The 16,841-nt window shown below is 39.4% G+C and overlaps 1 protein-coding gene across 15 annotated transcripts in view; it reads right to left on the reverse strand.

Moving 5' to 3' along the window:
* fmnl2a (formin-like 2a) overlaps positions 1-16,841 on the reverse strand; it is a 51,035-nt gene that overhangs the window by 30,919 nt on the left and 3,275 nt on the right. For all 15 annotated transcript variants that reach the window (XM_088414853.1, XM_088414854.1, XM_088414859.1 and 12 more), the window contains exon 3: positions 1,541-1,624. In XM_088414853.1, the coding sequence (XP_088270979.1) occupies positions 1,541-1,624 (84 nt within the window). The remainder of the gene's footprint in view (positions 1-1,540; positions 1,625-16,841) is intronic.

Genomic DNA, 16,841 nt, shown 5'->3' on the forward strand with positions numbered 1-16,841 from the left:
CGTGCCATTTCCCGCAAATAACAAGCCGGGCTATTTAACCGGCTAACTGATGCGAACGTCCCGCTGAGCCACTTAAGCCACTTGATGCCCGGCCAGTGTGTCAAGACGGAGGACGACTTAGGGCCCGATTTAGTCAAGATTTTGCCCGTGTAAAAATGGCCGCAAACTGACTGATCACGCAAACAGATGTGGAAGCCGATTTACTAATCGGCAGATGATTTACCGGCGTAGCCCAGGGAAAAGAAGAATTGGCGGGAAATAAACATTTTTGAAAAGCCAGAAATCAAAACGATCACTCTGTATCGCTCAAAAGCTGACTTAAGAGATTTGGATGTCGTCAATCAAATACGGATGCTTCGTTCTCTCTGTCTACAAAGTGCTTAGTTGTCATTCCAGGAGAGAAGGTCGGTCTTTTCTCCAGGGCTGCAGGAGGCTTAGGCTGTTCTTTGTTAAGTGCTTGGCAGCCATAGTGATGCGTTGAAAGGTGTACTCAGTAGGTGTGTGTGAAGCACTGCAATAAGTGCCTCCTTGTGCGCTGCTAATGTAACTTGGGGTAACCAAAAACACCTCAGTAGCAGCAGCATGCCTACAAACTAAAATCATAATAATATTGCTCTGCAACAATTTAACTGACAACTAATCGAGTATCTATTTCATTTATCAATTCATCGTAATTCATCAATATCATTTAGCCGAAAGATGGCATAGTGTAAGTGGTGGTGTCATTTATGTTATCAGCATCTGGGTGAAATTTCAGCTCCCTAGTGTCTTATTTCATGACTATTTTCAGTGATCAATTAATTGTATAAAATATTGTCATTGCAGAATCAAATTTTTAAAAATTGCAAACATCTGCTTTTACTTTAGAAAACAATGAGACACCTATTGGCTAATTTTCTGACATCATAAGATAAACCAAACAAGCAACCAAAGCATAAAAAAAACATTTTTGCATAGCTAATTTGAAATTCAATTTGAAATATACTGTATATATTAGACATCAAAGATTCATTTTAACTGGACAGCTAAAGAAATAAGTTAATTGGGGGGGGGGGGGGTTAAAACATGTGTTGGAAAAATTCACAATTCTAAATTCTAAATGATAAATTATAATGCTTTGTAAATTGTGAATTGCAGTTCCAACGCTGCATTGTTTTTTTGTTTTGTTTGTTTGTTTTAATGTTACATTTTTAAACAGCTCTAATCTTTGAATAGAATTAGGCCTGTCAATAAATCACACTTATTCAATTCATTAATCATTTTAAATGAGCTAAATTGTGAAAATTAGCTTTCGCAGAAGTGGCAAAATGCTGGATGTGTGGTTAACAAGACATGTTTACAAAATTTACTATGTACCTAATTGTGCCATTCTACAGATTGTTAACCAACATTTTACACTGGATTTAAAATTGATTAAAGTAGTGTTTTTTGGCCATATCAACTAGCTTTACAAGGCATAAACGTATACCTAATAATGTGGCCGGTGAGTGAAAAATAAAATGACACGAGTGCAGATATTACATCACTTTGTGTAAGTCACCTGATCGCAGATGAGCTCCCACTTCTTCTCGTTGTCGTACTGCCGCAACAGGCGAGCTTTGTCTGGAGGGAGATTCATTGAGTTCTGAAGGAGAGAAGAATGTCACAGTTAATTGGCCGCCAATGATGAAATATCATCACATTACATCACATCACAGACGTGCCGACGAGCCGGATTGACAGCGACGCCCACGCCCACAGAAGAAAGTAAAATAACGGAATGTATCGTCTTTGTCAAAGGCAGAATATTTGACTGGATCTCATTAGAATGTCCTACATGGGTTTAATTAGTACTCTTTCTGACAAGAATATATCTCCATGTCTTGTGTTTCTTTTGAAAAATCAGGACAATTTCAATAACACAACATAGCTCCCTCATCAAAGAGTAATAAAGTTTATAAGCGCTTCAATTTAAAAAAAGTGGGAAGAAGTTCAAGAAGCATGGACATCCTGTCAACTTTTTTTAGGGTAGTGGTTTAGGTGGAATTGTAATTTTATGACTTCCAAGCGACTGAGTGAATGTGGGACGAATCTAATCCGATCCATGTGTGAGTCATCAATCCATGTCTAAAAAGTAAGGTCAAAATTCAAAGGTTTAAATTTACTTCCTGTCGTCAACATCTGCTTTTTGTCTGCAGTTTTTTTTTTTTTCTTTTTGCGGTTTTGGAGCCTATGTGTATGTAAACTCAGAATTTAGGGTGCAAGTAACACTTCAAGTTTGCTTTCCAACCTGTTAGCTTGGTTACAATGCTAATGCTAGCTGGGCACATTTTTTTATCAGACTCAAGAGCTAAATGAAGACCAAGGCTACATTCAAATCTTGGTAAACTAGACCTCCTCTAATGTCCAAAACATGAAAATGAAATAGCTCTCTACCTCAAAAAGCCAGTAATAAAAACAATAACATGTTAGCTTGTTTATTTTGCTTATGCTAGCTGGGCACATCTTTGGTCGACACGAGAGCTTCATGAGGACCAAGTGAGGCTACATTCAAATCTTGTAAGCGGTTTTAAAACGGCAAACTAACCCCTTAATGTCCAAAATTTGATATTTATCTGATCATTAACTCGAGGCTAGCAATAAATACAATAACATGTTAGCTTGTTTATATAGCATATGTTAAGCGGGGCACATATCTTTGTAGTTCAAATCTTGCAAGCGGCTTTAAAACGGCAAACTAACCCCTTTAATGTCCAAAAACATGATATTTATCTGCTCTCATAACTCAAGGAGCTAGTAATAAAAATAATAACATTAACTACTGATAAAAATGAAAAAAAATGTAAGTGGTTTGGTTTTGCTTCTTCAAATTATTTCTTTCCACTGTTTCCCTGATCGGAAAACCAGCATCCATTTATCAGTGTTGACGCTACATTTTCGTCTCAATAGATTTTCCAGAAGAGCTCTCCAGGGGTGTAAAGGAGAAGATAGATGATGAATAACCTTCGTCACAGTCTATTTTTATGAATGAATAATGCAGAGTCAGGTGCTGAGTAAGTATTGTCCAGTCTTCGACTGGTTTCTGAGTTCCTCAAATATTTTATTTTCCATCCTTGTACATTATTGTCTGGCCTACATGACCGTGTAATTTAATAATGAAATAGTGCATTTGTAACACACAATTGCTAGATTGTAAAAATCCTTGTGACCGCTTATGAAGAAGGGTGCTCTTGCAAAGAACATTGTGAATTTGTCAAGTGAACTTGCTTGACAAGAGGGAGGATTGAAAATAACAGCCACCCAGTACAAAGAAAGGCTTCAGTTCACTCCGGGCTCCGTTGCAGGAATGACCAGCAAATGTGATTAGTATTCAGCAGATGCTGCGAGGTAACAGATTGACGCCGGACTCAATGCTGGGAATCAAGGGGGGGAGCGGTCAAAGAGCTACCTAGTCCCAGCTTCGTGTCCTGTAACGCGTTAACTCATTCACTGCCGCGGACGTTTACATTTGCCAACTGGAATCCAAATTTACTGCTATAGATGTACATATGTATTTGCCAAGTGTGATTTTCAACAATTGCTCGGTGCAATTAAAGTTTGTGAACCAGTCGATGGTGGTGTTCCATGCATTAAAATTTGAGATCAGCATAAGTGATGAATCTCGTGAATTATGACGACAAAAGATCCTATTTTTTCAAATGTGATTCAAGCCACTCGGGTATATGGTCCTCAATTCGATCCATATCCAATATTTTGTCATGCAACTACATTCTGAACTGCCGGGTCACATTCCTCCGACTTGAGCGTGAACAAGACGCAACAAATGTCGCAATTCTACGCTCAAAAAGCTTTCAGCATTGCCACGTACTTCATTAAACACTCCTTAAGCACGCTTGCTGTGAGGGACGTCGCAGTGATTCGTTTTGGGCGGTTTACCCATCGTACACAGGTCACATATACAGGTCGCAGAGAACGACCTCATGAAAAAATTGGAATTGAACATTAAGCCCTGCAGTGTGAGCGTAGCCTCAAAGGCGGCACCTACGTAACTGGAAACACATTACAATACAATACAATGCAATACAAAGACAAATAAACTGGCCTTGCTGTTCTAAAACTTTTGTCTGGGACTATTTTGCCTGTTTTTGTCTTTTTGCCATCATTTTAACCTAGATGAGGACTTGAGTGTTGCGGGCGTGCTCAGCTGCGGTCCTCCTTTTTGGTGAAGGTCCAAGTCACGCAAAAAATGACTTGAACCGGTCGGCTTCACTTCGTCCAATCGCTAATGAGCTGTGACAGGCGCTCGACATACCGGAGGTCGAATTACCTTAAATCCACAAGCACCTAATGGGGTCTTGCATGCATTGTTTACAACATAGGAGAGGTGACATTTTTGCTAAGTAACGACAACATCAAGCATAACTCAACAGCTTTGGCGATTCACTTGATTTACAAGGATAAAATATTATCGATAGGGCGGAGCTGTTAAGATGACTGATTAGCGCATGACGCTAATAGATCCACAAAAACATATCACAAGCGGTCCAGAAAAAAAAACGGGATCCTAAATGATCGAGTGGATTATAAATGATGGAGTAACAGATGTCCTTTAAAGCATTTTTCTGCTGCATCCTATAGCGAGATGTAACCTATCCCATAATAAGTCGCCACCCACAGCAGCTGCTCGTAATCTTCCGAGCAGCTGTGAAGATTGCTAGACTCAATAAAGCCAAACAGTACGACACAAAGTGTGTGAATTACATTAAAGGAAGTTCTGATAATACACACAAATGCAGCTGCATGGGAATGATAACGTAGCCTGAAATTATAATCGTTCCTGTGTGCAACAAGCAGAACCGAATGCAGTGACCCAAAAGTATGAGACACTCCCTGCACGCAGCAATTATCCCCCAAAAAATAAATAAATAAATCAAGACTGCACGGGGGAACTCCGGCAGATTTCACTGGCGGCCGGCCCACAGCTGTACTGCATGTTTCTGAATTTAGAGTGAAAGCAATGATGATCACATTTTCGCCAAACTTGCATCTAAAGATTATTACTTCCTCTTTTGTAATAATGTAACACTGATAAGAGTCAAGTAACCCGTGTGTTGTAAATTTTAGTCCAAGAAATGTATGTATCTGTAATGTACAAAGACTCGCCCCCTCTCAAAAAAAAAATTGCCACGGGAGATATTTTGCTTTGACTTAAGCTGTTTATTACCACTTCTATTCAAGCTGAAACATTAAACAAACGCCTCAGGAAATTTCCACTGGCTTAATGCTGACACAATGCAAACTACAAACCTCTACTAGCTTAATGCTCAAATACAATTCAAGCTACCATAGACAAGCTAACAAAAGTAGCATCTTTGTTGTCTTAATAAAACTATTCGACAACACAGCTATTTGAAGCTAGCACCGCCATTGCAGGGTAAAAAAAATAAATAAATACACGGATATATTTAAACACAAAGAAATATGCAACGATTCATTGACAGCAAATCGATTGCCAAATGAATCGATAAATATTGAGTTGATATCATTGAGTGAGAGTAATAATACATTTGCATCTTTTCTTACTTTGGAACTCAATGATCAACATTTTTTTAATAATTTTCTTGGCATCTCAAACCAAACCAGCAGACTAATCATAAATAAAAGTTTTGCATTTTAATTAGAAATCTTTCAACTCATTCACCGCTTTTGATGGCAAAAAACCTCAAAGATCCATTTTTTTTCTGAGCAAGCGGTGAATAAAGGAATGTAAAGTAAAAGATATCTTTGAATCAGATTCATTGATTACAAAATAATTGACGGTATATCAAAATACTTGTAAGTTTCCCCTCCAAAGAAAAAGAGCAGGCAATTTTCACTAGCTTAGTGCTAACGCACAACGAACAAAATTAACCTGATGTAGTACAGAGTTTTTTTTCATGATTTTAGTTTTTTTTTCATGATTTTCAATCTGAAAATGAATTATGGCCCAACCAGACAGAAGTGTGTCTGCGTTTGACCTTCGAGGTTGCAATGGAGAGTTACAGCTACAGCAGGACAATCTATCATCAGAGACATCACTAATAAAGTTTTACACGTTTACTCATGAAAAGCGGGTTATTTTACGGCAAGCATATGTGTATCAGCTGTTCAAAGTAACGACAAACGTAAATAAATGTTATTGCAATGTATTACAGCGATAGAGTACCGTGGCCCGTTCTATGTTTTGGACTGGACCAGAAAGAGCATCCGGCTGGCAGTAAGTGCACATGGGATTTTCTGTGGCAGGTCTTCATTTATTCACCGTCTGTCTCTACTTTGGTGCCACTATTCTTGCAATATTCAGAAGAATTCTGACACGAAAGTGCGGCAAAATGGGCAAAGCTCCTTCGGTTATTGGACCCTTTTTGGACATTGGGCTAAGGCGGCCGTCGAATGGATGTACATGAGATTTTAACAGGGTCTCTGTATCAGCAAATTTGATTTATTGCTTGTAATGATTTCAGAGGAGCAGTTCACTTTTCAAATTAAGAGCAAATTAATTTGAACGTGAAGCAACGCAATGCTAAATTGTGTTCTATGAATTCCTTTGCAAAACAATGAATTCCTCCGCGGAAAAAGGGACTCTGATGATGCAACTCATTTTATATGGCTGCTCACTGCCACTGCGTGAAATCAATTGAATATGTATTCAATAAAAATCTTTTTATTCTGCCTCCTTTTTTGGTTTTGCATCACCTTTTCCATTTTGCATCCGGTCCCTTTTATTTTAAATTGAGCATATTGAGAAAATTAATGCCATCTGAGCGACCATTTTCTCACAATTTCACATTTCTCGCCACATTCAAAACCTCAAAATATTACCAATATTTTTACATACCGTATTTTTCTGACTCTAAGCCATAACTTTTTTTCTCATGATTTGAGCCCAGCAGCTTACAGTCCAGTGCGCATTATTTTGCTAGCCAAGAGCCAATCCACTAGTAAAGCAAATGTGTTCAAAGTGGAACAACTATGAAATAGAACTGAAAATATGTAAATCTATGGTAAGAGTTTTAAAAATGTAGTAGATGTATAAATTGAATAAAATAAAGCAGGACACAGTAGTTGTTACAATCTAATAGTCTCAACAAAAAGGAGGCCTTCAATGTCAAACAACAAGCTGACGTTGAGAAAAAAAAAAAAAACTTGCTGCTGATATCACTTTGTGTTTATCTTGCCTCGGGCTTTAAGACTCAAATACAACCAATTAGCATCCATGAATCCTCCCATTAAAAAAAAAAAAATCCACGTCGTAAAATGGCCGAAAATAGGCCTGTGCTTGAAATCCCACCAAGAAGCCACCATCTGCTAGGAGGTCGGTCAGTAAGGGGCACAACCTTCCCAGCACAGCTGGCTGGAGGAGCTAAAAAGAAAACACAGCCCACATGACAGCCATGCTTCAATCACATACTACTGCGCAAACCGAGCTGCTTTGAGAGACTCCTTCTGAATTATGCTCTGCCATTGATTTTTGAGGCAATCATACAGGGAAAAATTCACAATTTGTCACTTTAAAATTTGATGTGAAAATAAATTGTGAAATCGAGGTTTGGCACGAGAATGGGTTGTTTATGAAACGTGTTATCAATCGTTAATAACTTGTATTTTCCGCGCTGTAAGGCGCACCGGATTATAAGGCGCACCCTCAATTAATGACATATTTTAAAACTTTTTCAATCACATAATAACTCAATGTCAATATGACCAATTGTTCAACTGTAAACACACAAAAGAAACAGGTAAAGCTTACTTATTCCCCATCTACGGATCCCAATCTCAATATTGATCCATATATAAGGCGCACCCGATTATAAGGCGCACCATCAGCTTTTTCAAAAAATTAAGGCTTTTAGGTGCGCCTTATAGTGCGGAAAATACGGTACATGTGGCATTTGAGCACAGGCTCTATTTTTGTGTAGTATGTACTAAAACACAGGTGTCGAACTCCAGTCCTGGAGGGCCGGTATCCTACATGTTTTCAAATCTTTTCCCTCAAAAACACCTGATTCAAATGATTGGGATCATTTTAAAGCTTGCAGAGCCTGCTAATGAGCTAATATTTTGAATCAGGTGTGTTGGGGAAAGAAAACTGGAAAACATGCAGGATGCCGGCCCTCCAGGACTGGAGTTCCACACCTAAGGTTTAATTAAGAGCAAATTAATTAGAACATGGGGCAAGTGACTCCCTCTGCAAAATGACTGATGTTTTATATGAATGCACATTGTCATTAGTGGCGCCGACATTACACTTTCTTCTCAAGTGGCTCAAAAGAATACACCTACTGTAAAGATACCACTTCAAATGGAACAGCACTCATTTTCTATTTTTTTTTTATTTAAAAAAATGCTTTGGGTTGTACCTGCGTGGAAACAAAAATCACAAAGAGTAAATCGTTAAAAGAGAAAAATTAAACACTTGTACTGTGACATGCCACAACAAGAAACTCAAAGAGAGTCAAATATTTACAAATTGCTCAACTGCAGAAATGAATCCGACACTCGTATGATTTCACTTTTTTTTTGCAGGGTTGATTAATTTCAAAGGCACAAATTTGGCTAGGGCTCAGCGGTATGCGACGAGACCGCGTGCAAATGTATGGCAGAGTGGAGTGACAGAATCGGGCGAGCTAGCATAGCATGGAGCCACGCGCTAGCTCAAGCGAGCAGCCGTCCGTTCATTAGCGCAGCATAGCGCTGTAATCCTTAAAGGTCCGCGGGGCCACAGGTGTCCCCCGTCTGTTCTCAGATTATATTTGTAATCCCCAAGAATCCCCCACCCCCGCACACCTCTCCCCCCCTCCCTTCCGGAGCCGCAGCCTTCATCGGCACAGCACTGTTTAGATTTGTCAAGCAGTTGCCTGTAATGTTTTACGACCAAACGCATGAGCGCATTCCAATGAAATTCCGTTTGCGCCGTAATGGTTGTGTGCTTGGACTCATTTTATGACCCCCGACGGTCTGTAACTAAAAGTATTTGGGATGACGCTTCAGAGGTCTCCGCTGCTTATCGGTTCATTTACGATGATTCGCTTCGTAAAAATACATTCTTTTAACGAAAAAACTATGATCAAAATTTAACTTCATTTGTCCTGGGTTTTATATTCATGTCTAGCTGGGTCGTATGATCGTTCACACATTTACACACTTTGAAATCAGAGGCAAGTCATAATTAGCATTTTGTGGGCCACATCAATTTACGCGGTGGACCGGATCTGGCCCCCGGGCTTTAAGTTTGACGCTTTTGATGTAGTGTGTCCAATACACCTAACGTATGTTGAGAGAACATGTAAACTTCACACAGGAAAGCTGGAGAAAGCGGGAATTGAGTTAGACTATAAATCTACTTTTTCCTCATGCTTTGAACCCTGCGGTTTATAGTCCAGTGTGGCCAGTCTGCATTTTTTTGTACTCGCCACTAGAGGGCAATCTCAATGTAAACAATGCTTTTTGAGTTTTAACTGCTATTTTACGCTGCATCACCAGTAAACCCACTAGGCATATTACTGTTGTGTTGTTGCAGTATTCTAATGCAAGTTTGTCCATGTTATGTTGAAAATACGTTGGTGCTGCTGTTATTGTAGTATCGGAGGCTTATATTTTGTGACAAAATTCGACTTTCTGTTCAATTTTTGTTGGAATAATTTGTGTATACCTGTATATCATGTCTGTAGCCAGCACTGGGGGTGACTAATCTACAGTATTGGTTAAAAATAATAAATAAAAGAAAGAAAAAGATACTTGATGTCTAAAACCGTCATTGGCAGTGAATGAGGTACAACATAAGAAGCCTTTCACACGGCGTTGTCTATCAGATGTGTGTGGGTGGATTCAAGTCCCCGTTGTAACAAAATATTAGAATACAGAATATGGACAGCAGATGGTTTCACAAGTGATTTGAACAAATGTGAACAACAATACGGAGTAAACGACGAATGTTCCCTGTGATACGAAAAGGGTGGATTCTTTCCAAAACAGCGGAAACAATATGGAGATTTGCTTTGGAGCAGCAGGGAGTTGTCCAAATAAAACAAGTGTTACATGACCACAGAGGAGGTCCGGTCAGGCCAGATGTTAAGTTGCGAAAGTGTGCCGTCCATCAAGAGTTCTTTGCTATGGTACACCAAGAAAAAGACTAAAAACATGGGAAAATAATCTTTCAAAAAGCCATTATATTGCATCAGAATAATTGTTTGACATCAAAAGCAAAATGTTGCATCATTCCTGTGTGAATATTGAAATCAAGATGGCAACGGGATCCAGAAAGGACTTTTGGAAGTATGACAAGGGCTAATTGACCTGCAAAACGAAGTATAATCCCGGCCATCCTCTAATCCTGCTCTTCAATTAATCACAAAGACAACATAATGCAACTAACCCATAAAGCGGAACTTGTGTAAATCTTCGGCAACTGGGAACAAAATGACTTGATGGCGTATTGTTTTATTGTGAATGGCCTTGTATTATGCGCAAAACCTGACTCATTGTTTTCATGTAACATTGTCGGAAACATTTAAGATAGTCAAACTACTCTGGCACAAACACATGACAAGACTTGTACTTTCAATAATGATTGCAAAGGCATTCGTGGCTATTTTTTAATTCATAAACAGCGCTTAGTATATAGAGCAACGATTGTTTCAAAGTGCGCTACAAAGTCGAGCCCGAGGTGGTAAATATTTGTGAAGAGCTGTCATCATCGAAAATAAACGATTATCTTATTTCGTCGATAACCGTTCTTCATCATCTAGTCTTATTTATTTGTACAGTCAGGAGTTCTACCGGAATTTCATTCGTTACACTCTACTCTTTATACCGTGATTGGCGGATTGGTTTACAGAGCTCCTGTATGGGAGGGATCTTGGGGTCCAGTCAAGCCTGAAACAACGGTTTTATTGTCTGGGATGAGATCCGCATCAAACACCGGCAAAAAAATATTGAAAGGCAACAGGACCTGCCGTTCTGCTTCTTTTGACTGAATCGGCTTCAAAAGACTGCCACTGAGCAACAGGCGGAAAAGAAAACCTTTTCTTCAAAAAGTGGTTCCACCGTGCAAGGTCACAAAATGCTCCCAGATAAGACCGCAAAACTCCTCCCCGGCGTAGGCGGCACTAATCCCAATTAGTTCCAAAAGGCCTCATGATGACAGCAAAATAAGTGAACATATCCTGCACTTCTCCAATAACACATTTATACACAAGCCCCCCCCCCCAAAAAGGGAGGGGGGGGACAACACCAATGTCACAAGATAAAGGCAGCAATGGCGCCAAAACACAGCACCGGCTGGTCAGCGTGACATCACAACACGTTCCTGAATCGAGCGCATGTAAACGTCAACACCATCGCAACCAAACAGTCACCCTTGAGACAATTTGCCTCCGATAATCTGGCCTCTCGCTGTGCAGCTGCCATCTTGGAGCCTGTACAGATTTTGAAAATGAGAAGTGGGCTTTTGGGACCACAAAAGACACTAGAGCCAGTCATGAAAATAAATCTTGGCTAAGACTTATTCCTAAATATGCTCTATGGCTGCAGCCTGGTTTGTTCACAAGTGATCAGTAGGAACGGCAACTATGTCAGACTGTCATCATCTCATCAAAGTGTGAAGGGTAATTTACATCTATCACGCCACGAGCAATAAAGCGCTGCTAGCTAGCGGCTGATTAAGGCTAAACGCCACTGTAAGAGCGCGTGCAACCGGTAAATGCTGCCGGTGTCAGCAAAATTAGGTTATTTTTGGCACCCTTCATCAGCAATTAAAGGTCATACCAGAATGATATTTTATAGTTCATATTGAGACTTTTGGGGAGGAAATAAATCAGCAATATAAAGGCGAGTCAAGCAATATGTTCGCCAGGACATTATGCTGACACTATTGACACTATGAAATCAATGGTAAATAGCTAATGCCTAAAAAACCCCAAGTGAAAACATCAAAATGTGTACATATGAAAAATTACAAACAAAATAAAATAGTAAGTGCTACTTAGATATACTGTACATGTAAATAACATGATAAATAAAAAAATATATAAAGGAACAATTAAATGTGATTTGCCTTTGGGGTGACGTGACTTGAGCCACTTAATCATCTTCTTACTTCTCCCTTTCACATCACAAGCAATATTGGGACTCATGGCTAACCAATTCAAATTTGAATTAAGTACTAAAATGCACAATAAATACAATATTGTAAGCGCTCAACTCGCACGAGACCTTCTTTAGCATATTGGCATCTGCGTGACGCCGACCAATAGCGATCCAGCATCTTAAGGAGCTGCGACGCCGACAAATAGCAGAGCAGCATTGTAGTGACATGTGCAGTGGCGCATGTTGCGTGGTGCGACTCGTACGCAGGCACACTGACCGCCAAGTTTGAACTTTGTTATAGATGCCGCGAAGTGGGAAAAACGCCGTAAATAAGGGATGAAAAAAACTTAGTATTCCACTTTGTAATGTGAAAAAAAGCCCGGGACGCTGTAACCTGAGGGTCCACTGTAATTTCAAATGACAGACCAAAGTAAACCTGTCAGTGTAATTCTACTTCCTTTACTCAAGATGATAAGTTATGAACTTCCCGTGGCCATTTTTGGGCCAAAGAATTTCCAGCGAATCACAAAACCGTTGTTACAGAAAGCCGGCATTCACGTTCTTAATCTCAGTGTTAGTCTTGCTCAGTAGTCTTGCCACCCAGGCAGCGGCGCGAGAAGCAAACAGCCTCAAACTGACCTGCGAAGAACAATACAGAGAGGCCCTAGCCAAAGGGACCCGCTCTTACATAATCTGCTGAGCCGCTGCCAGTCAGACGAGATGCCTTCGGGCTGGGCTCTGGGGATGTGAGTGGCACATTATCACCTCGCATCCCGACACCCCCCCCCCCCCCCCTTCAGTACCGGCTGCTCGAGCATGTCGCACCCCGAGCATTTCATTTCATGGCTAATTGCTGGTCCCGGCACACGTGAGCCGCCATCCACAAGCGGATGGGGTGGCCTGTCGGTTCTGGGTCCGGTGCCAGGTTCTGTATCGGATTCTGAGCAAAATAAAGAACGCCACTGTTTGCTCGCATTGCCTCGCCAGTTCGGGCCGCTGCTTGCTCGAATCCAATAAGACAATGGCCATTGTGCTGCTTTTTAATGAAGAGTCAACATAGAAAAGTATGGAAGGTCAAAATGTGTCACTGCCGACCCCTACCTCTAATTCGAACCCTCGTAACATTTTATTCAACGTATTCACATGGCAAGATTTTGACATTTTCGCGACTCTCAGTATTTTGTGATTATATCACACCGCAGCCACTGAGCGACAAAACAAAGCAGTGATGCCATCTACTGGTGAATGTGCAGCAGAAAAGTGGTTTCCAACTCAAAGACCCATTGTTAAAAACGTAAATAACAAGTATACTCGTCACTGGCAGCGTATGAGTTAAGATCACCCTCAGTTATATCGCTATAAGGAGAGATGCGATGATTGTAATAAATTAATAATCGCACAAGCGCTAATTATTTGTGACAATCGTTCATTTACAAACATAAAAATGTCCCAACCACAGTAAATATTCACATTTATTTAATCTATGAAAGCAGAATGATTATATATATATATGTGTGTATATATATATATATATATATATATATATATATATATATATATATATATATATATAATAAACATCTGCTTTCACTTTGAAAAACAATGAACAATATTTACCTGACGTGTGAGACCAAACAAAAATGTTTTTAAATGTTTGCCTTTATTTTATGGATTTGAGAGAAAGTCCTGTTTTTGATTAAAGGGATAGAAAATTAATGTTAATTCTTCAATTTCATCAGTTGATTGACAAAATAAGCTAGTTCGTAAGTCTCAAAATTCTGTGGTTCGCAACCTTTTTTCAATTACATCCGACCTGTTAAATGTTTTTTGGAGTCAACTTCGCCCTAACTAGTGCAAAACATCTTGGGGCCACTGCCAGAAAATTGTGCGAGCCAAGACAATGCGCATTCATAAAACTTCACAAAATAAAAGGCATTCAACCTTTAGCAAAGGGGTCATTATAACACAATTTAACAATAAAACTTAATAAAATAAAAGCATCAAATTAGCAAAGGAGTCACTATAACACAATTTACCAAGAAATTTTGTCATGTTCCAATTAATTAGCTCTTGATTTGAAAAGAAAATGTAACTGTTCCGGTGACGGCATTAAAAAATATTTGCTTATACCTGGAACACATGTAAAATCTAGTATTCCACGCGAAATGCCTTCCTGCACCCCCATTTGAGTTGACCCCACATTGTTTCAGGTCAGGGATCAGCACCCATTTTTGGCCTGCAAGCTACTCACGCGGGTACCAACTTGTTGAAACGTTTTAGACAAACGCATTTGAACACATCAAGTCGATGACTTCTTTAATAACCAAAGTTTGTCATATAAATAAAGTGAAAGCGTTCTTTAAACAGTACAAAACTTTACAGCGCTGATGACCTCGCTATGCTGCAAAAGCAAATCGAGACTTCTTGAAGCCAAACAAAACCTCAATGGCCAAAACAATATTGAAGGCAGTAGGTCCCACAAACAAGGAGGGAGCAATTTAGTCTCCGTCAGTCCAAGGGGACGTGTCACATTTTTGTGAATCCTCTTAAATTAAAGCGGAATGTCTGTCTCCACTCTGTAATTGTCCGAATACTTCTGGGTCATGACTGTGAGTCACTCATCGAAACCAAAGCGGTGAACGAAGAAAACGAACGAAAAAAACGTTGATTTTTTTTTTTTTTTTCCTCGGCGCTGATGAGCATTAGGAATAACATCGGCTCATCGTGTCATTGGAGCAGGCTTCATACAAATGCGCTTAAATGTAATCTTGCCAGACTAACTCAAGTCCCCATATGGCACGTCCACACATCACAACTGAAAACATCCCCACCTCACGGCGCCGCTAAAGTGGCCCCGAGTTCACTTGACGCTCGCGGTCGGGATCCACTCCCGAGATTGACTGGCGTCCTATCGCGCGCTCATTTGCGCCAGCCGCAAATGCACTCAGAACGACGTCACCGCTAATTTAGAGTTTTGTTTACATCTGATTCTAGCTGAAGGCGCAGTCCATCAACATGGGGGCAAAACTGACATGGAGTAGCTAATAATCACGCCTCAGAAAGCGAGACAGTCATGGACGCCACTATTAACTCTTGATTGGCATTTAGCCTCCCTGTTCTTTAAACGACGACCATTTGGGTTTAGGTTACAGCCGACAAGGTCGCCGAAGGACGCGTGATTGTGAACGTGCTTGTCTTATCAAGTCAGAGAAGATCAATGCTTGACTGGGAATTTTTTAGATGGAGACTTCAATGGGAGTTTTGTAATAGCAAACAAACTGTTACTATTTCTTGCTCAAGGACTTTTTCTTGATTTTATCTCGAAGTTGAGAACATCGTTGGAACACGTGTGAGTTCTAAACTTTTTCAAATGCTGAAGATGTTCCGGATCAATTTACATTAAAAGTTATGAATTGATTTTTTTCTTCATCTAACGATTCAGTCGGTCAAAAATCTGTCGGGTTTGAGTAAGGATTTAAATTCTTTTTCAGATTCAGAATAAGATGTAATAAGATATAAAACCTGTAAAAAGTTTGCATTTTCTGAAATGAATTTACATTAAAAGTTATGAATTTATTTTTTTCTTCATTTAACGATTCAGTCGGTCAAAAATCTGTCGGGTTCGAGTAAGGATTTACATTCTTTTTTTCAGATTCAGAATAAGATGTACCCGGTGTAAAACCTGTAAAAAGTTTGCATTTTCTGAAATGAATTTACATTAAAAGTTATTAATTTATTTTTTTCTTCATCTAACGATTCAGTCGGCCAAAAATCTGTCGGGTTAACGATTCAGTCGGCCAAAAATCTGTCGGGTTTGAGTAAGGATTTACATTCTTTTTTCAGCTTCAGAATAAGATGTACCCGGTGTAAAACCTGTAAAAAGTTTGCATTTTCTGAAATGAATTTACATTAAAAGTTACGAATTTATTTTTTTCTTCATCTAACGATTCAGTCTGTCAAAAATCTGTCGGGTTTGAGTAAGGATTTACATTCTTTTTTCAGATTCAGAATAAGATGTACCCGGTGTAAAACCTGTAAAAAGTTGGCATTTTCTGAAAATCAAAAGTAAATGGGGTTTTGTTTTATTAAAGCTAAAAAGAATATAACTTTAAGTACACTTAATTTAGTACACAAAATGTTCTTTCTTGGGGGGTTTGCAAAATTTCTTGAGAAGCACTCTATTGCATATGACTTTTGAGAACGTATGATGTTTAAAGGCAGGACTTGGCGTCAACAATTAAGAATTGTCACGTGAATTTACTTAATACATATTTACAAACATGTACGGTAAGCATATTGACTTAAAAAAATGTTTACTACAAGTTTACAAAATTACAAGGCGTTTCAGAAGTCTTTGGTGCATTTCAAGTACTCCAAACTATGAATAATAGTCAAAATGGTTGAGTACGTTTGTGTTTTGGGGGGAACTTCCTGTTTGATTCAATCAGAGACAGATAACAGGTCAAACAAAACAACGGCAGCCTGATAACGCACGGTACATTGTTTAGTGGCGATAATGGACCATGACCAAGAAAAACGTCAGTAATTTCACCTTTGTACAAATGATTCCATCTCACTGTGACAAGAATGTTTTAAGCAGGAGCCATTTAGGTTTCAATTCACAGTGATAAGCACAAGCACACATGATTCCAGTTTAAATGACAGTAAGTAATGTTTAAACCCCGCGATTAGGCTGCTAAATTCCTCTCATGCTGGAGGGCTTCCATGTCATCAAG

Source organism: Hippichthys cyanospilos, chromosome 5, assembly GCF_059441005.1.
Source record: "Hippichthys cyanospilos isolate Australia breed blue-spotted pipefish chromosome 5, RoL_Hcya_1.0, whole genome shotgun sequence".
Taxonomy (NCBI): Eukaryota; Metazoa; Chordata; class Actinopteri; order Syngnathiformes; family Syngnathidae; genus Hippichthys; species Hippichthys cyanospilos.